Source organism: Schistocerca nitens, chromosome 12, assembly GCF_023898315.1.
Source record: "Schistocerca nitens isolate TAMUIC-IGC-003100 chromosome 12, iqSchNite1.1, whole genome shotgun sequence".
Lineage (NCBI taxonomy): Eukaryota > Metazoa > Arthropoda > Insecta > Orthoptera > Acrididae > Schistocerca > Schistocerca nitens.
The window spans coordinates 1,442,017-1,464,327 of record NC_064625.1 but is presented as its reverse complement, the minus strand read 5'-3'; the positions used below and the strand labels follow the sequence as shown (position 1 = coordinate 1,464,327).

The 22,311-nt window shown below is 41.3% G+C and overlaps 1 protein-coding gene across 8 annotated transcripts in view; it reads right to left on the bottom strand.

Moving 5' to 3' along the window:
- LOC126215386 (programmed cell death 6-interacting protein) overlaps nucleotides 1-22,311 on the bottom strand; it is a 168,801-nt gene that overhangs the window by 111,678 nt on the left and 34,812 nt on the right. For all 8 annotated transcript variants that reach the window (XM_049942088.1, XM_049942089.1, XM_049942094.1 and 5 more), the window contains exons 6-7: nucleotides 20,892-20,993; nucleotides 13,693-13,915 (exon numbers count right to left, since the gene is read on the bottom strand). In XM_049942088.1, the coding sequence (XP_049798045.1) occupies nucleotides 13,693-13,915; nucleotides 20,892-20,993 (325 nt within the window). The remainder of the gene's footprint in view (nucleotides 1-13,692; nucleotides 13,916-20,891; nucleotides 20,994-22,311) is intronic.

Here is a 22,311-nt window from a genome sequence, read left to right as displayed (position 1 = left end):
CCTAGTTCCTCAATGCGAAGTGACTGCATTTATCTGAAACAGCATAACTCACTAAACATGCTTTTCTGGGAATTTGTTAGATAAAAATAACTTGAAACTAGACGTACTAATTCGGGCAGTAGAATGTAAGTAAATCAACCGTGAGAAGGGAGTCTGCAGACTGTGTGCCAACCATCCATCTCAGCCTCCACTGCGCTGTGCCTGACACGGTTCTACTTTCTCACATGTACAAATAGTTGATGGAAATAACTTTAAACCATTCACATCCTTTTGTGCAACTTATGTTCTCAAAAATAGTATTTTTATCAATGTAAAAGTCCTTTGATAAATGACATTTCATATAGACATCTGAAGATAACTTGTAAACCCCAAAATAAGTAGTTACAATTGTTATTGAGAACACCATTCATAAAGTTGCATGTACACTAGTGCATTACACTTTCATCATGAAACTTAAGTCATTTTTTAATTTCGTATAGACGAAGTCAGACCATGTATTGCACAGTGGTTTCCTGTGAGTGGAAATCTTGGAGGAGGTGGCTAGAGCACAGAATCTCTCTCTTACCACTGGTGAGCAAAGTCAGTCGCCTGACCAACTGCAGTCACTTTCATTCTTCCTGTTGTTGTTGTTGTTGTGGTCTTCAGTCCTGAGACTGGTTTGATGCAGCTCTCCATGCTACTCTATCCTGTGCAAGCTTCTTCATCTCCCAGTACCTACTGCAACCTACATCCTTCTGAATCTGCTTAGTGTATTGATCTCTTGGTCTCCCTCTACGATTTTTACCCTCCACGCTGCCCTCCAATGCTAAATTTGTGATCCCTTGATGCCTCCAAACATGTCCTACCAACCGATCCCTTCTTCTAGTCAAGTTGTGCCACAAACTTCTCTTCTCCCCAATCCTATTCAATACCTCCTCATTAGATACGTGATCTACCCACCTTATCTTCAGCATTCTTCTGTAGCACCACATTTCGAAAGCTTCTATTCTCTTCTTGTCCACACTAGTTATTGTCCATGTTTCACTTCCATACATGGCTACACTCCATACAAATACTTTCAGAAACGACTTCCTGACACTTAAATCTACACTCGATGTTAACAAATTTCTCTTCTTCAGAAACCCTTTCCTTGCCATTGCCAGTCTACATTTTATATCCTCTGGACTTCGACCATCAACAGTTATTTTGCTGCCGAAATAGCAAAACTCATCTACTTCTTTAAGCGTCTCATTTTCTAATCTAATACCCTCAGCATCACCCAACTAAATTCGTCTACATTCCATTATCCTCATTTTGCTTTTGTTGATTTTTATCTTATATTCTCCTTTCAAGACACTGTCCATTCCGTTCAACTGCTCTTCTAGGTTCTTTGCTGTCTCTGACAGAATTTAAATGTCATTGGCGAATCTCGAAGTTTTTATTTCTTCTCCATGGATTTTAATTCCTACTCAGAGTTTTTCTTTTGTTCCCTTTACAGCTTGCTCAATATACAGATTGAATAACATCGGGGATAGGCTACAACCCTGTCTCACTCCCTTCCCAACCACTGCTTCCCTTTCATGGCCCTCGACTCTTATAAATGCCATCTGGTTTCTGTACAAATTGTAAATAGCCTTTCGCTCCCTGTATTTTACCCCTGCCACCTTCAGAATTTGAAAGAGAGTATTCCAGTTAACATTGTCAAAAGCTTTCTCTAAGTCTACAAATGCTAGAAACGTAGGTTTGCCTTTCCTTAATTATTTTCTAAGATAAGTCGTAGAGTCAGTATTGCCTCACGTGTTCCAACATTTTTCGGAATCCAAACTGATCTTCCCCCGAGGTCGGCTTCTACCAGTTTTTCCATTCGCCTGTAAATAAAGAATTTGCTTTAGTATTTTGCAGCCGCGACTTATTAAACTGATAGTTCGGTAATTTTCAGATCTGTCAACACCTGCTTTCTTTCGGAATGGAATTATTATATTTTTCTTGAATTCTGAGGGTATTTCGCCTGTCTCGTACATCTTGCTCACCAGATGGTATAGTTTTGTCGTGGATGGCTCTCCCAAGGCTGTCAGTAGTTATAATGGAATGTTGTCTACTCCCGGCGCCTTGTTTCAACTAAGCTCTTTCAGTGCTCTGTCAAACTCTTCACGCAGTATCGTATCTCCCATTTCATCTTCAAGTACGTCCTCTTCCATTTCCATAATATTGTCCTCAAGTACATCACCCTTGTATAGACCATCTACATACTCCTTCCACCTTTCTGCTTTCCCTTCTTTGCTTAGCACTGGGTTTCCATCTGAGCTCTTGATATTCATACAAGTGGTTTTCTTTAATTTTCCTGTAGGCAGTATCTATCTTACCCCTAATGAGATATGCCTCTACATCCTTACATTTGTCCTGTAGCCATCCCTGCTTAGCCATTTTGCACTTCCTGTTGATCTCATTTTTGGGACGTTTGTATTCCTTTTTGCCTGCCTAAGTTATGCTGTGTGCAAAATTCTACCAGGTGGCTTCCTCTTTCATTTCTTTGTTAAGTTACGCTCTACCGTATATTCCTTCGCCGTCGGCGTTGTCGTTGTTACCGTGAGACACCGTTATACCAAGAGGAAAGGCGCGTCGATCTTTGAGCATGAGATATGATGACCTTAAGCCATTGACAACACACAACGGTCACGGTAGCACCCGATTCCAGAATAGCTGCAGTAGTTAAGATCTACGAACTATCCCCTCTTGACCAGGTCCCCAAAACTTAACTCGTAACGAGATCCCTTCAAAGCAAATTGTCATGACGATCGTCTATAAAGGCTTCGTACAACGAGAAGAAATGTTACAGTCTATGGAATAATAACAGATACGACCAAACTGTCTTGTCTCTTCTGCTTTATTTAACATAACTTCGTTCACAGTTTCATTTCGCATTCACCACTCATTCACCGAAACCCTTTGATGAACAGTTTTGGTTGCTTGACACCAACAGTCAATGATAATGATACAGCTTTTCTCCTTTTTATAAATTGAAGCCCGCTCTCCGGGATGTAATAAAAAAAACCGGTCTCAATACCGCGTCCCTCGTGAGATGCGAATATACTTATCCCGGAATTTACCGCCCTGTAGGTGTACTCAATTTAGTGACCACACTTCACTGTCCGCTATTTTACGTAACTGAATGTCCATTTTTTAGTCTGATTATACACTGTAGCTATTTAAAATTCGCCCCTATATTTTTCACAACGCACAATTAGCACTTCGTTACTTGTTTTCTTTTTTTTTTTCTTCTAAGAGTAAACGGAAAAAAAGACGCCGTATCATCGGCTTAGTCGATATAAAGCAAAACACCTTAATATGCCCAATTTTACCTCTTCTTATAGGATCGGCTACCTTACCCATGAATTTATTACATATTATTTCCAATAACGCTAAACAGATATCGCCGTTATATTTTAATTGTATTCAAAAGCATGTTACTACTATTATGACCGACCAAATCGTAACAAATCGCGCGGCGTGCGTTTTTAACGATAACTTTACGCTATTCAAGTTCCGTTACAGCTGTCTTGACTCGTAATGTTACACGGCCCCCCAGACTGTGATGTCTTGAAGAGGGTTCCAGACAGAACAGGCTTTTTTTTTTGTGTGTACTGTGACAGGAGAGGGTATTTGTTTCGGCGAATACACTCACTCTCAGATTCACTCAATAAGTCAGTACATACATTCTACAATATTTAAGTTGAGTTAATGGGCCTAGACAAAATGCCCTTAACTAAATTCCACATTTGTTTATAGGTTGTCTTAGGAACACTTCGCACTAATCACTTCATTTTCACACCACATTTTTTTTCTTGGATGAAGCCCTCAGTTCTTCAACCGACTGTGCAAGGCAGGGATCACAGCCGGGTTCGATGATTGGCATCCTAGGCCAAAACCCTTATCAGGCCACTTGTTTAACCAGAGAGGATTTGGTCCTTTTTTTCCTCTTAATTCCACTTTTAAATCATCCATCCTCGCTGTTCGGTGAGAGGATAAATCGTATTTCAGCGTCGTCATTGTTGCTGATACCAAGAAGGTATCTCATGGAAATCGTCGGTACATTCTTTAATTTTCTTTGTAAGTTAGTATAAGTACGTATTTATCCATTGGTGCTTTTATTTAGTCCACTGAGTGTAGTCTTGGTATCATTCAGTGTTTCTTGAATCTATATTTTGCTCATAATTGATAATACCTCTTCAGGTCTATGTGAGGGAACAAGCCTTTAATTACATCAGTATCACAATCTGCCAGGAGGTAGCTCCCTTCATGAGGTATTTTCATTATTTTATATGGACCTGTATATAAATATTGCCATTTCTTATTCAGTCTTTTCCTGGTTGATGCTTTTGGGTGATTTCTCAATAAAATTTCTTCCCCTACATCATATGTGACTACTTTCTTCACATTTTTATCAAAACGGGTTTTTCTTAATTGTGCTTGATGCTTCAGGTTTTCGTAGACCTTCTTCACCATATCTTCTTTCTTGGTAATCTTTCGTTCTATCGCAGGTAATTTCTTCATCCATTCTGGCACAATACTTTCACCAAATACTATTTGGTTAGGTGAATAACCTGTCGATAAGTGTGGTAAGTCATTATACACTTTCTCAAATTCATAAATCCAATCGATCCATTTATAATGTTGTTTGGGTATATACGTCCGTAAAAATCGGTTCAACTCTCGGAAGATTCTTTCAACCGGATTTCCACAAGGGTAAAATCTTGAGATGTAAATGTGGTGGATTCCTTGTTCTTTCATAGTGTCTCTCCATACTTTACTTGTATAATAAGCAGCATTGTCTGTCAAGATCATTATAGGTTTGCCAAGCTCAGTTATATAGTTGTTGATAAATTTGCGTAACATGGGTCGAACGTGGAGATTTTTCAAAGGATATAATTTCACATATTTTGAAAAGAGATCATAGAAAGCCAATACATATTTGAACCGTCCACGTGTCACGGGACATGGCCCACAGACATCACATGACACCAACATTAAAGGTTGTTGTGGGATGATAGGATGTAATTCTATCTTCCAACAATAGTTTATGGGTTTCGCCTTCTGACATATTTTGCACTTCTTAATAATATTTGTAGCTATACGTCCCAAATTTGGATGATAGCAGTATTGTGCTATTTTGGCTGTACATTTAGCGGAACCAAAATGACCCCAATTCAAGTGAGTGTACCATACTAGTGATTCTAAATATTTATTTGGAACACAAAGTTTCCAAACATCTTCATCCTTCCTCCGATACAATATTCCGGATTTTAATTGATACTGTTCTTGAGAGTGACTTAGCGTTTTGCTTTCAACAGCATGCCTAATGGCTTTCCACAACTTATCATCTTCTTGCAGTTGTGGAAGACTTCGAGATAGCTGTGAAATCTGCCTCTCACAATATTGCCTTGATAAATTCATGACTTTAAAGTCAATAGTCCGTTCTTCACACTCGTTGTTATTCTTTCTTTTCGGTAGTCTTGAAAGAGCATCAGCTATGATGTTGTCTTTCCCTCTGATGTATTTGAGCGTAATATCATATTCTTGCAGTAGCAAGGCCCACCGGGTTAAACGTGAATGGAACATCCTTCCTGTTAAAATAAAAGATAAAGCTTTGTGGTCGCAGAATACAATGATCTTCTTTCCATATACAAAATAGCGAAACTTCCTAAGAGACCAGACCACGGCCAGTACTTCCAATTCAGTAGTACAATATGCACGTTCACAGCTAGAGAGTGTTCTGCTGGCAAACCCAATTATTTTGATGGTACTGATATCTTTTGGATTGTCCATCTGGAAAAGAGTGGCACCCAATCCTGTTTCAGAAGCATCCGCAGCAATATAAAAATCTTGATCAAGTCTCGGATGATGTAGCAGTGGAGCATTAGTCAAAGCATTGCGGATGTTATCAAAAGCTTGCGTGCATTCGGAATTCCACTCCCACATGACATTTTTTCTTAACAGCCGTAACAAACAGTCTTTGCTTCCTAACTGATTGGGTAAAAATCGTCGAAAAAATGAAACTAAGCCGATAAATGACTTTAATTCCGTTCTATTCTTTGGATAAGCACATCTGTTAATCGCATCCATCTTTTTAGGATTTGGTTTTATCCCTTCAGGAGTGATTATATGTCCAAGAAATTTCAATTGGTTATGAGCAAACTTGGATTTTCTCAAATTTACAGTAACTCCGTATTCCAAAAATTTCGCAAAAACTCTTCTTAATAAGTCCAAATGTTCCTCCCAAGTTTCAGAAGCAATTAGCAAATCATCCACATATAAAGTAACTTCATTCAAAAGGTCTCTGCCCAGTACGGTATCTAAGGCCGATATGAAAACACCACCGCTTATTTTCAACCCAAATGGCATGACATTAAACTGGTAACTTCGGCCCAGAAAAACGAATGCAGTATATTTTCTAGATTCTTTCGATATTCTAGTTTGCCAATATGAACTATGCATATCCAAAGAAGTTAAGAAGCGGGCACCATAAAACTTTTGTACTAACTCTTCTAGGTTCTCTGGTCGCGTTTGTACAGGTATAATGATCTTATTGATCTCTCTGGCATCCAACACCAATCTGATGTCACCATTGGGTTTAATTACCGCCACAAGAGGGTTACAATATTCAGAATCTGAGGGCTCAATAATACCGCATTCTAACATTTTATTGATTTCCTTTCTGACTACTTCTTTCTTTGTCCGTGGGATAGAATAGGAAGTACGACAAAAGGGTTTATGTGCATACGTCTTTATATGGTATTCAAAGTCTTTTATTATACCCGGACGTTTACTAAAAATCGACTGATATGCTTCCAACAAGTAGTACAGTTCATCCCTTTGGATAACAGATAAATATTCTGATTCTAACACCTTTTCCTGCAATGATATTTTATCCATCATTTCTTCAGAACATTCAATAAGGCATATATCATACACATTTTCATCATCAATACTGACATATTTTACCATTAGATTCATACACAATTGATTTGGAATTACTCGGCCCTTTCTCAGGGTGGTTGTCAAAACATTACCATTGGAATTAAATATACATTCACCTTTCTCTAAATTAATGATTGCACCGGTCTCACATAAAAAATCCAAACCCCAGATACATGGTACTGTCATTTTAGGAACAACCAGGAATGTACTTTCAATTTGAGCCCCCTGTATTGTAACGTCAACACGTACCTGTTTCACAACTTTTTGCAGTTTTGCGCTGAACGCGCCAGACACGGTACATCCTGTGATAGGAAAAGTGGGCATTTTTACCCCTCGGCTTATCTGTTTTAAACAGTCCATCGTCATGACACTAATAGTTGCTCCAGTATCAATTAATATTTCAACATCAACATTATTTATACTTGTTGGAATTATTGCCTGTAAAATTTGTCCACATTTATTAGAAACTTCTGGTTTTTCTTCAATTAACTCATTCCTTATATCCTGATTATTATTGTACCTTAATACTCTCACTTCAAATTGATGCCTGCCTTCCTTCTCCTTTCCAGTCATCCTAGGAAGGCATTTGGTGACTCGTATTAGTTTAATCTATCTCGTTGAGTCATCGGTGGGGGTTCATGAACTTCCACAATCCGTACAGTATGATCCGAGTTATGGTATTCACCCCGTCGCACATTGGAGGCTCCTTCGCCCATTGGTATAACTCCTTGTGCTGGATGAGGACTCGGGGCATTTGTTCCATCCTGCCGATGAACATTATGCTTCGAATTATCTTCCCAAGGTCGAATGCAATTGGGTTCATCACTTGGGTACCTGTTACTCTTATTAATATCACTACTATGCACATTCGCGTCACCATATCGAGGTTTACCTCTAGCACAGTAAGTATCTCTTCTATATTTATTATAATCATTGTTTTTATTGCAACCATAGGATGAAGATTGTCCACGCTCCTGTGATGCGGGTTTGACCTGGTTTTCGGTATTATTATTATCATACGTTAAATTATTATTATAATTACTCGTATTACTATGAGTGTGAGTCGACATTTGATTACTACTCATTTGTCTTGCGTCTTCCATAATCATATCTATAGAGTCAATCACCGACAAGAATTGTTCTACATCGTGGTCAGGAATATTTATTAACTTTTCACGTATATTTATGGGCAACCTTCCCTTCAAAATTCTGATCACTTCCTTGTGAGAAATTGGATCACTCCAATAACGTGTCTTATTTATGTACTTTTCAAAATATTGCCTTAAAGTACTCCTTTTACTGTTAAAATACTCAGGTTGGTAAACCTCTTTTCTTAATTTCTCTTGTTTACTCGACGACCAGTATTTAGCCAAAAAATGTTGTTCAAACTCAGCGCAAGTATGGCAACTTTCACTTACTTCGGCGGCCCATAATGCGGCTTCTCCGGTAATTTTGGATACTATAAATTGAAGTCGGTCGTGTTCTGACCAGCTACGTGGAAATATTCTTTTGAAATTATTGATAAAGATTTTCGGATGCAGGTTGTTCTTTTCAGTGGAGAATGTTGGGAATTGTCTACTTTTAAAAATGCTGTTCTCCACCTTTAAAGAAGACAAATATCCTCGCTGACCAAAAGAATCATCATCTTTACCAACCGAATCATCAACTTCCCAATGCAAATTTGCACCACAATTGTACTTCGTATTATCACATGTTCGGTTGTTTTTCGACCTATTCTCCGAACGTTCGTCCTCTGTCAACAAATTTTGTGATGACTTTCGTTCTAACTCCGCCAATTTATGATTGGTTTCCTTTTGCCATTTAGGTAACTCATCAACTATTTTGTCTTTTATTTTCTGAAATTCGCTAGTGAAGAGCTTAATTAATTCATCATTTCTACTTAGGTGATCATTGATATTTTCATTTGGCTGGGATCCAATAGTAGTCTTAACCTTGTCTACAATTTCATTTCCTTTTATTTCTATCCATTCAGATAGATCTTCGTCAAGTCTTTTAGTTTGATCTACTAAATACTTGTCAATCCCCTTACGAGCATCGGACTCAAACTCGGCTATTTGTTTAGAAAGCTCTTCTATCTGTGCGCTAGCATTGAAACAGCTGCTTTCACACTTAACCATCCTATTGGACAGGCCATCATAACTCTTCGAAACTACCTCATATTTCTTTTCTACGTCATGAAGTTTTCCCATTAAATTATTATATTGCCTTTCTAAGGTGTTGGAAAACTCTACATCTAGTTCTCCAAATTTCGCATTTAATTGAGTCTCCCAGTCCATCTTTAATTCTTTCTTAGTATTTTCTAGTTTATAATCAAAGGTGTTCAGCTTGCTTTCCAAAGAATCCATTTTAACTTCTAATGAACCAAATTTGGCCTCAAATTTTTCATTTAACTTTTGATTGTCCTCTTTTAATTGCTTATTATCTTTTTCTAGTGAACCAAATCTTCCATTCATTACACCCATTTGAGTATTTATTGATACCAGCATATCAAATATTTTTTGATTAATATTTCCATTTTGAGGATCAACTTGCTGATCTACTTCCGAAACCTCAAGATCTTTATGTTCTCCCACGCTGCTTACCTTACTTATCATTGTATTTGAATCTCCTAACGTCTCTAAATCAGTAACTGTATTATTATCTGTACATGTCTCCTGTCCCACATTGAGCTCATGGGATGCATCATCCCTATCCTCTTCACTTTCCTCTCTCTCTCTACTCATTACTCTACTCAACTGCACATTATCATGTATTCTTTTCATTCGTTTTGACATGATTATTCACTACCAAGACATACACTTATTTTCACTATGTATTTATATATATATTTATCTACCGAAATCACAAGTCTCAACTTCCTTTTTTTTATAATTATACAGTTATCTTAATCATACCCGGTAGTATCGCTCACATTTAGCGATTATTGAAGAATACCTCTTTCATTGGACAGACTCACTGGCTGCTAAAATATTTTCCAACTCTAGGGTTCGTGAATCCGGATGACACTCGACTCGATGCAGCAATCCTCCTCGATCGAGCCGCACGTTGTGGTGCCACTTCTACCGTATATTCCTTCGCCGTCGGCGTTGTCGTTGTTACCGTGAGACACCGTTATACCAAGAGGAAAGGCGCGTCGATCTTTGAGCATGAGATATGATGACCTTAAGCCATTGACAACACACAACGGTCACGGTAGCACCTGATTCCAGAATAGCTGCAGTAGTTAAGATCTACGAACTATCCCCTCTTGACCAGGTCCCCAAAACTTAACTCGTAACGAGATCCCTTCAAAGCAAATTGTCATGACGATCGTCTATAAAGGCTTTGTACAACGAGAAGAAATGTTACAGTCTATGGAATAATAACAGATACGACCAAACTGTCTTGTCTCTTCTGCTTTATTTAACATAACTTCGTTCACAGTTTCATTTCGCATTCACCACTCATTCACCGAAACCCTTTGATGAACAGTTTTGGTTGCTTGACACCAACAGTCAATGATAATGATACAGCTTTTCTCCTTTTTATAAATTGAAGCCCGCTCTCCGGGATGTAATAAAAAAAAAAAACGGTCTCAATACCGCGTCCCTCGTGAGATGCGAATAGACTTATCCCGGAATTTACCGCCCTGTAGGTGTACTCAATTTAGTGACCACACTTCACTGTCCGCTATTTTACGTAACTGAATGTCCATTTTTTAGTCTGATTATACACTGTAGCTATTTAAAATTCGCCCCTATATTTTTCACAACGCACAATTAGCACTTCGTTACTTGTTTTCTTTTTTTTTTTTTTCTTCTTCTAAGAGTAAACGGAAAAAAAGACGCCGTATCATCGGCTTAGTCGATATAAAGCAAAACACCTTAATATGCCCAATTTTACCTCTTCTTATAGGATCGGCTACCTTACCCATGAATTTATTACATATTATTTCCAATAACGCTAAACAGATATCGCCGTTATATTTTAATTGTATTCAAAAGCATGTTACTACTATTATGACCGACCAAATCATAACAAATCGCGCGGCGTGCGTTTTTAACGATAACTTTACGCTATTCAAGTTCCGTTACAGCTGTCTTGACTCGTAATGTTACAACGCTCTGTGCAAAATTCTACCAGGCAGCTTCCTCTTTCATTTCTTACCCCCATTCCATATTCACCTACCACGTTTCCTTCTCTTCCTTTTCCTACTATCAAATTCCAGTCACCCATGACTATTAAATTTTCGTCTCCCTTCACTATCTGAATAATTTCTTTTATCTCATCATACATTTCATAAATTTCTTCGTCATCTGCAGAGCTAGTTGGCATATAAACTTGTACTATTGTAGTAGGTGTGGGCTTCGTGTCTATCTTGGCCACAATAATGCGTTCACTATGCTGTTTGTAGTAGCTTACCTGCACTTGCATTTCTTTATTCATTATTAAACCTACTCCTGCAGTACCCCTATTTGACTTTGTATTTATAACGCTGTATCCACCTGACCAGAAGTCTCGTTCCTCCTGCCACCAAACTCCACTAATTCCCACTATATCTGACTTTAACCTAACCATTTCCCTTTTTAAATTTTCTAACCCACCTGCCCGATTAAGGGATCTGACATTCCACGCTCCGATCCGTAGAACGCCAGTTTTCCTACTCCTGATAACGACGTCCTCCTGAGTAGTCCCCGCCCGGAATTCCAAATGGGGGACTATTTTACCTCGGGAATATTTTACCCAAGAGGATGCCATCATTATTTAACCATACAGTAAAGCTGCACGCCCTCGGGAAAAATTACGGCTTAAGTTTCCCCTCACTTTCAGCCGTTCGGAATACCAGCACAACATGGCCGGTTTGGTTAAGAGTTACAAGGCCAGATCAGTCAAGCATCCAGACTGTTGCTCCTGCAGTTGCTGAAAAGGCTGGTGCCCCTCTTCTGCAGTTTGTCTGGCCTCTCAACAGATACCCCTCCGTCGTATTTGCACCTACGGTACGGCTATCTGTATTGCCGAGGCACGCAAGCCTCCCCACCGATGGCAAGGTCCACGGTTCATGAGGGGGGGGGGGGGGGGGTCATTCTTCCTATGAAGTACAATCACTTTCTTCTTCACATTCTAAACCAATGAGTTCAATATAAACCTCAGAATCACTATAACCATCCACTTTCTCAAGTACTGTAAACAACAAACACGGCACGAGGCTGAAAGTGTGTCACCCTACAGAGTATCCAAAACTGCACACAGTAGAGGTGAGCTCTAGCGGCAACCACGCCAACCAAATGTACAACTGGATGCCCTCTCTCAGTAGACAAACAGACATAAATCAGGTTTATTTATTTATTTTTTTTTTCAGTCTGTTCTTAAGTTGCCTCAGCAATAGCGAAGTTTTTAAGTTTGTGTCAAAATAATAAATATGAAGTAACTTGGGAGGACTATGTTAAGGGATTAAAAGGTATTGTACTAAAAAACATGAACTGTAATTTTGTCCTTCAGTTGATACACTCATTGCTTTATTACTTTTTTCAAAATGGAATATCAATTTTTGAGTAAGACTTATTACATTAAATGGATTAAATGCACTGAAATGAAACAAATGGATCATATCTGTACAAATCACAAGTTTAGTTCGTGGAGGTCAAGAAACCACACATTTGGACGTCAGTCTTTATACATCTGCGCACAGCAGTCGTACAAATAATTAAACTTCCTTTTCTAACATACAACTGGATCAGTAGACCATTCAGCAGTCAGCAAGTATGTTTCTCCTTGAAGCTTATTAGTAAAATTCTGCCTTTTCCACAAAATGGATGCTACAAAACCATCTTCCCCCACCCCAATTTCCAGGCAGAGGACAACAGGGTAGACCTATATTTCTGTCAACTACGAGACTGTTTCGATTATACTTCTTACTGAAGTCCAAAATCTATCACATACATACAATCTGCCGCTACTGCCTCTAAATGACAAAGTCCAGTCTAACAGCCACCACGCTCCGCTGATTTTTGTTGACAGAGGTTTACGTAAAATGCTGAAAACCGACAGCGATAACGAGGAAAATCTCGCTTTAATCACTGTCGTTCTCTGTCGACGAGCGGGAACTGCCAGTCCCTTCGCCACTCGAGAGACTGTCGCGAAGGCAGTTCCTTCCTCGACCGCCGAGTTCGGCTTACTGTTTGACAGTTAAATAAGCCACACTCGTGTTACGGTACGTATCACACTGTCACCCACAAATTTCTGGGCTGTAAACTTAACCTCGCAAGTTATACAACGTAGTGTCCCTACAACCCCACAGACAGTGGAACAGTACAATTTGCCGACAAATCTTACCTTATTCCAGCCGGTTCCGTCGGATGCTTTTCGTCGGAGGCTTCGACATTTTGTCGTTACTGTTACAAATGACAATCTGAAATTAGGTCAATTAGATGATGTTATCAAATACTGCTTTCTACCGAAATCGAAATAAACTCGTCAAAACTAAATTTATTGCGATACAGTACTGCTGGCCACAACGTACTTTCTGGAGGCGAAATATTAGTATTGCCGACAAGAGACCTTTCCGAGTAAATGCCCTTTTATAGCTTTCGGAACTAGTATTTTCTTCCTCGAGGAGGACGGGGAAGGTCCTCCAGATCTCAGGGCGGGAGGGACTCGCCCATTTTCCTCTGCACGTGACAGCAGCCGTTCACAATACACACCGTCTACTACACAGCTGTTCGACATACGGACTCTCACCTTTAAAGCCGGAGCTCAGCCTGTCGGGCAGGGCGGAGGGCTTGGCGAGGGCCGCCTTGCCGACGGGTGGCAGCGTCTTCGGATCGGGGATGCGCTCGTGGTAGATGAAGTCGTTGTCCTTGCGGGCCTCGGCCAGGTTGCGCTGCACCTTGGTCACGAAGTCCTGGAAGAAGCTCGGGCGCCCGGAGCGCTGCTGCGCCGCCTTCAGCAGCTCGTGCGCGTGCTGCGGAAACAGCGTCAAGTTCTGTACCGTGTAGGCACGGCTGCGACCTCCCGTTTCACGAGAGGGAGCCTCAGTCGTGAATGTGAACAATTTATTTTTATTTTTTAGATCCGAGAATGGCTATCTTGCCCCGGTAAAACGGGGAGGGGGAAGGGACAGGAGGTGAGGAAGGAGTTTGAAGTTCGATTTTCTGTCACTGTGGAGGTCATCGGAGGAGCACCGATACACGAGCACGGGACACCGCCGAGGCGCGACAGTCCGATCTCCTCCACGTGCCGCGAGGGGGAGTCGCTTACGCTCCGGCGTCACGACTCTGCCGCATTTTGGAAGGTAGAGAATGAGAGGAACTGTCCGCACTGACGACGAGGAATAGGAAAGGAGCCGAAGAGGAATGTTCTCTCCTGTCCCGTTCTGAGGTTCACGTCGGATATGTCGTTCTGATAAGAGATCTGTGCACACGATATTGTAAATGTTACCTAGGCCGTTACGGCCCTCAACCCTCTGCCGAAGGAGACGAAGTCTCACAGTACGAGGAGTGGCACTGCATAGCGAGTCTACAACTTCACGAACTGTGGAAAGGTGATCGTAACAAAATAATCCAGATAATACTTATCGTGAAGGGCAGCAGGGTGACAGATCGACGGTCAAGGTACTGACTCAGTTACGACCCGAAACTTGAGCCACTGTAACACTTCGGAGGTTGGTCGAGAAACTGAATACACACTGAAGCCACCAATATGGCACAGGCTGTATCAAAAAGAATCATTCAATTTGTCACATCTATACTTCTGAAACTAATAAATATATATAATAAATTTTGTTTTTGATGAACGGGAAACTCAAAAAGTTTCTTTTCGTACCTTTTCGTAGGTGTCCAATATACCCCCTCGAGATGCACGGCATATGTCAATGCAGTATTCAAATTGTGCCCACAATGCCGTGAGCGTGTCTCGAGCTACAGCTTCCACAGCTGCTGTTACGCAATGTCTCAGTTTGTTCGTAAACAGAGTCTTTTATAAACCACCACAATAAATAAATCACGTACAGTCATTCCCGATGACCTCGGAGGCCAGTAATGTAAAGACCGATCGTTCGATCCGACGTGACCGATCCACCGATTTAAAAAGTGGCGCACTTGCGGATGCCGGTGTGGCAGTGCCCCATCCCGTCAGTAGAAGTTGTCGTTCGAATCACTCTCCCAGCTGTGGGAAAAGAAAGTCCTAAAGCACACAGAGATACGTACTTCCCGTAATAGCGTTCTCGGTAAAGAAAAATGTACTTTATACCTTACCTCAGATAACATAATTGCAACAACTTTTTTAAAAATCTCATCGTTCTTTTCGACGTACCACGTAAAACTCCTCGACAGTACGTCGATCGCGCAAATATCTCGAATAAGGAACAGTTACGATTTTTTTAAATCTGACGATTCTTTTTTACACTCTGTGTAGCTATTCCCAACTCGGAACATACACAATAGAGCAAAACTCTACACCAAAATGGCACTTTAATATTTTTGTTTATCTCTCGCTATACATTCCGCTGCAAGTTACTAGCAGCAGCTGACAAAGTTGTACGTACTTGGCACAATACGGAGTAGTTCGATGCCGCAATATGGAACCTGCATCTACTTTAGTGAATGGCAATTCACATTAAAAGATGATTAATTAAAGCATTTTCTAAATATTATCAAGTGCAAAAAAAAAAACAGCTACCAAATAATTTTCTTGGCGTTTTCACTAGTCTATAAATGCAGAGCTTTGAGAATGAGTAAACAGTATGCATAAAAACGTGAACACAGGCCGAAAGTTTTGCTTGTGACAGTCTTTTTTTGTCGACAAAGTTTTCTCGGGTCTCCGTCCGGGTGGCAGCGTTGATATATCGCGACGTTTCGGGAAGTGTCATACTAGCCACCTTCTGAACTTTACCAGAAAACGGGTAGTGTGACACTTCCCGAAACGTCGCGATATATCGGTGCTACCACCCAGCTGGAGACCCGAGAAACCTTCGATAGTTTACGCCGGGAAATCCTACCGTCAATTTTATTTTTTGTGCCTATCTGTGACTCGTCATCTCTGCTGTACGGTTAGTGACGGGTTTCCTTTTCATACTATTGTTATCAAGAAGACAGATTGATTGGAGTACCATCTTTTGGAATTCCCTGTATGTGTAATGGACAATAAGGATGAAAACTGCACCCAGCCACCATTCAGAATGCTTCACAGTCCTCAAAAAATGAAGGGCTATTGTCGAAATAAATTTGCACATTTCCTGGAAAAGCAAATTACAAACGACCGACTGTCGTCAAAAGGAATCGGCGCGTTTTGCCCCGCAGTGCCAGATCGTACTTAGTAATGAATTTTCAGTGTGCCAATTGAAATAAAAATGAAGAATATTTAACAAGATATTTTCTTACAGTGATAAGCATCTACTAAACTCTACTAACAGTGACACCTGGAAAAAAAAGCCAAATATCTGTCAAATAGAGATAGTTATGCAAAAACTTATTTCTATTCAATAGCAAAAATTTATGGAGGCTGTACAGTAACCATATAATGAAATGCAAAATAATTATAAAAGTTGCTGCAACAACACTACATAATGATACATCGACATTAAAGACAACTTGCATATAAAGTCTGTCATCTGCCTCCTAACAGGCTCTCAAAGGAAATACAACAAACTACATTAAACATAAAAAAGATGCATCACTTTGTACGGTCGATTCATGACTACCGTAAAATTTGCACATTTATAAACTACAATTAAGAAACAATTAAGTATAATATGAAAGTTAAATATCTGAGTTTTATAGCTGTGGAACAATGATTACACTGGATTACTGCCATCGGAGTGCACCTCTCAAGTTTGCTACAGAACTTACGTACACATTACCGACCGTATACAGTACTGTGCTGACAGACGGCACTGCAGAAGCTTAACTGCCTGTCACAATATGCTTTACTGTTTCTCTCCGTATCAAACTCTACTGGCAACACCTCTCATTTTGCTTTAGTTTCGAGAGGGACCCGAGTCCGGTACGTACAGTTTCACCGACAACGAGGCACAAAAATTTCAGTACGAGAGTGTCAAAATTTCTTCGGATCGAGTCTCGTGTCTACACTAATTACACGACCACTCCAAAGTCGACAGAGGTAGAATACCGAAGTACGGGTGGCAATAAATGACAACTGCCGACCGAGACTAGGTCACCGCCGGCCCGGCAGACGGGATCGGCAGATAACGCCGCCGCGCCACACTTCGCAGCGAGTTCCCGACCGGGAGTCTCCCGGTTCCCGCGGCCGCAGACTGCCCCACTCTGTGGCTACCGCTGCCAGCTCTCTACTGTCGGTGAGGTGCCGAGAAAGAATACGGTGTGCGGTAGCCCGAGTAGCCCATTTTTGTCACGAAGTGACGCAGTGACGTACACCGAGCACGAAATTACCTTATCCGACAGAGTTCGTCTCCACCGTCGAGCAAAAGGTCAAATTTGCAAAACCCCCTTCTGCAAATTACGGTACAGTGTGTCACTCTGGGTGTGTCGTTTGCTGACCTTTGTGTGTTTCCCTAACTCTGTGTGGGTGCACTCTCCTTTCTTATTACGACACAAGCACATTCGTGCAAGGACTTTCGACAATTACTACGGATTGCTTAAGAGAAGAAGTACTTAACTGAGATTGCTATAAAAAACTTACAGCCTTCAGATCTTCACAGAGGTTATTACAATCTTGTGCCAGCTACAAACAAAATTTTTCCATCGAATTTCCAGGTACATAAAATACAAAAAGAAGAATGTGTGAGCACGTCAGAATTAAAATTACTACATATGTCACATTTCCCCAAAACACTGTTCCCGCAACATAACACACCGCGCCTAACTGTGTGTCGTACAGCTACCCACCCCCGACAGGCACGACGTGTTATTCTACGGGAACGAGGTTCGACAAATTGCGACGTACGCAGTCGCCGTCTTTCGACACGCCGGCATTTCGCTCGTTTCACGTTTTACGTACCCGGAAATTCCGTGAACAGATTGCGTGTGTAGCTGCCACAGGACATTTGTAATAACCTTTACGAAGAACGACTACAGGTCGTCCCCTCGAGCTGGAGACGAGTACAGAATTACTTTCGCTTATTGTTAAAGCAAGTACTACTATTCTGTTTGAGATCCTGTTGTTTTTAATTTTCTCGTCGAAGATTATACGTAAGATTCTCCCTGCTCTCTCACTCTGGAGTTTACAAATATCACACAGTACGGGCGGCCAGTGGTTGTGAGAGAAACCGTCAGCACCACAGGTGGAGCACGATAAGTCAGAAGTCACAGCTGGGGACGAGACAGACTCGCCCGTCGTAGAGGCCGAGGAGGTGTGAAGGCCCCGACACTCCTTTCTGTTATCACTCCACGAGCGTGTCTGCAGTACTACACATTTTGCCTCACAACTTAAGTACTGGTCAGTAATCCTGTCTCACTATTTACTAATTTTATCAACTCTGTCTCACTTCAGTACAGTAAAGGCACTGTACAGGACGTGGCAGATCGCGATTACAAACTGGTAAACTGTCGAGAAAAATATACACGTAGCCAAAGAAGTGTACTAATCGGATAAGAAAACTGAAACAAATTATGTCAATTTATTCGACAATAGGGAGTTATACCACACTGTTTCGGAACTTGAAAAAAGAATATTATGCGGAGACAGACGAAAGGGGAAAATATTTAAAAACGGTACTTATGCAAACCGCAAAAGACGATAGGAGAAAATCTCAAATAGAACTAGGCTATATCTCCTCGTGAAGTATTACATCTACGACAGAACGAGCTGAATTAAAAAAATTACACAGTACGAATCTTAAAAACAACACGAGAATGAAAAACGGAAGTTCAATAAGAGAAACTACTGAAAACATTAAGAGTATTAAGAAAACAAAACAGAACATTATGTCGAGTACCGTCTCGTTACGTGAGAGGAGTGACATTACACCGAGAGTGAAATCGTAAGAACATTTCTAACATTCGTTTAAACGTTTATCCACTTTGAGAGGCAAATCAGAAATGCACACAGTTGACGACTCGAATAACCGAGGTAATACCTTACTACGTTTACAAAGTCGTACGAGGAACGGAACGCGAGGCGACGTGTTTCGACAGACACGATTAAAGCTAGAGGGACACCTGTACCGAAGGAATTTTTAATACAATTTACAGAATGTCTGGGGTGGGGGAACATTCTCCGAAACTGGAACAGTTTTAGTTTACAAGAAAGGAGAGAGACGAGACATCGTACGCCACAGACTCACTACTGGAACGACAGGCCACTTCGAAAGTTGACAACGGAGTTTACAAAATGAACTGCTAATGAAAAACGAGTCCAAAGTGCAGTAAAGTCATCTACGTTTAAGATTACAGTTGGGGAAGCAATCCAAATCACAAACACAGTGCAGGCGAGGTCATACCTCTACCGTTCGGTGGCACGTAATTTAAGGCTTCGAAGACTCCCGTGAGACTACCTTCGGGGAGCCACGCCACGGCATACTCTCGTACGCAGCCGGCTATATCCGAAACAGTAAGGGCCACGGCAGGGCTCCGAACGGGAGCTAGCCGTGATCGGAGTATGTCGTCCTAATACCTCCGACACGTTCTCCTTATCGATGCTCGGTACGTGCAGGGAATCGGATTCGGTGCCGGATATTAAACTTCCCTCTGTAACGTACGAGATACGCACTGAACTATTACTGACTGCGTAGAAAAATCACTGCGCTTTAATCGAGCATAGGAACTAACCGGTTTCAGAACTGTACGTAGCAAGCTGTGAACAAAATTACACGATCAGTACGAATCGTCACACCGGGTGGGATTCAAAATTTTTGCTTCGAGAACAATATACTGAGGGACAGTACGGAATACGCTACAGCTTCGTCAGGATAGCGAGAGATTCACGATCGAAGAGCAATCGGGCAACGAAATTCCACAACGCCGAAACTATTCTCGGCAGCACTTGTGGAAATTTGCCACAGGCTTCACTCACGAATGTGAAGAGCTGCCACTGACGTGTGGGTGACAGCGTTCTGCTTACCTGCGATGCAGGTGGACTTCGACAGTGAACAAAGTAACCGGAGTAGACTACAGCGAGACTAAAATAATGTACAATGACGACACTGAAAAAATACTAAGTCGAGAATTAAGTCACAGAATCTGTCGAGGGGTTTTGCATTCTGGATGGCTGGACTGATACAAAAAAATAATTAATTAATTAAGAGTAAAAATTTATTGGAGAGCTTCAGACAAACTAAGCAAGAGTTTAGAAAAGTAGGATTCTGATATGTATCAAATAAAACATTTACAATAAATTCTGACTTGCAGTAGTGACACAGACTTTTACTGGCCACTCAGAGACGAGTACTAAAAATCGCTAGTGGAGACAGGAAAACAAACTGATGATCAGGGAGAAGACTGGGGTGCAAGATATAATTTAGAGAGTAATGAAAATTAAACAGAGGCAGCAGGACACGAATGGACAACAGATAAGACAAGACCGAGGCAATCACCTAACGGAAGGTGGACAGAAGACATCAGAACACGTGCAGGAGAAACACTGGCGAGTTTAGTGGAGAGGAAGGCAGTATCCGATAGCGGGCACCAAAAGGAGACGGTGCGGTCTCATCCGGACCCTCGACGAAATGAAGTCCGCGTAAGAGTTACGATACCGGAGTCAATCGCCAAATTGCGACTTCGACACTCTGTGGCGAGCGATTAGTGCATTTCTACACTGGGATTCTCTCTCTAAAACAAAGCAGACTGCCATTCCACAAGACGTACAGAGTGTTATCGGTGTTATTCTGTTAATTTTGTGTGACTAAATCGGGATACTCAACTTTTCACAAAGAGATTCTAGAATCCTTTCATCTCCCTTCACAAACGACATTAAGCCTACGACACATCTGGAGCAGCAGTGCTCTAGACGAGACGGCAGCTCACCTCCAGCCGAGCGATTTCCTCCCCGACACTCTTGTTGCTCTTGCAGACGAGGCTCTGATAGTACTGCGAAATACCGTGGTAAGCAGCTTGCTTTCCGGCGACCTGGAAAAATATGAAGGCAGGAAGACGTGTGTGAAAATGCAAAACGTGTAACTGCAAAATAACAGTAGTATTTAATGTCAATGTGAATGTTACTAAGAGATACTACAAGTTGTATTGCACATTCAAAAAGCAGCCACTCCTCACAAAAACAAAAGCGAATAAAGCAAGTGAAACTACAACCGTCACTAGGTCAACTACGTTAGAAGATCATTATGACCGAGTCCTATATAAAATAGAAGAAGTTAAAATGTTTAACAATTAGCGACCAGAAAAATTGTTAGATTACGTATTTAATATCACGGTATTAGAAAGTTGCCTACATTGTTACAAAGATAGATACCGCATACAGGAAAATTAGAGACCTTCACAGATAACAGAAGCAGCTGTACGAATCCTAAGACCTCAGACGGCGAGCCAGTACTAAACGGAGGAAAGAAAATAGTGTCTGAAGGAATACAGAGGGAGGAGACACGGAGATAGTATTACGAAAAAGCAAGAGAAAGTATACGAGAATGTGATACTGTGAAAAGAATTTACCGTACCACTGAAGGACCCGAGCCGAATAAGGCCCCTCGTAAGGTACTGTAACACACCCTCACCAGTGAACTACCGACTAGCAGGTACCAGCTGACTAGCCTCGGCTTCCACAACTTTCTGTCACCGCCGGTCTTTTTCTGGCAGACACGGCACTGTCAAGTCACGATAACAATACTACGAGTCAGTAGTGAGCGCGTGAGGGCAGTAGCGGGGCTGTGAATCAGAGTACACAAAGTCGGATTACGAAGTGCACTGCGGGAAATATTTCTTCAGAACAGGAATGTAGAACTGTTAGTGGCTTTCTTAAAGCGCACAATCTTTAAAATGTCAGTTTTCTCAAAGTGACAGGCCAATATAGCTAGGCACAATTTCCACTGTCTCGAGATGAAGAAATTAAATTAAAGGAGGGCATCCTTTATACCAGAGGAACCTTACCAACTTTACCGATCGGTTCCTCAGTAAAATAAGTCTCTCTCCCGTAGTGCGACTGCCGAACGTTAGGCAGAGAGTTCGCAAATGGCGTACAGTCTCGAGAAGCTGTTGCAAATTTAACGAATGTGGAAATGAACTGTACTGAACTGTGTGAGCCCACGAGGAGCTACGCACCAGGTGCGTAAATTGTGACAATTACTGACACGTGTAGGAGAGGGGACGCACGTGTGAAACAGTGAATGTCGTCGCCGAGCAGAAGAGACGGGGGATTACAGTGGTACTAAACGTCACATCGCGACACGTCGAAGACGGCAAAATGACAATAACGGAATGGACAGAGAAGAGCACA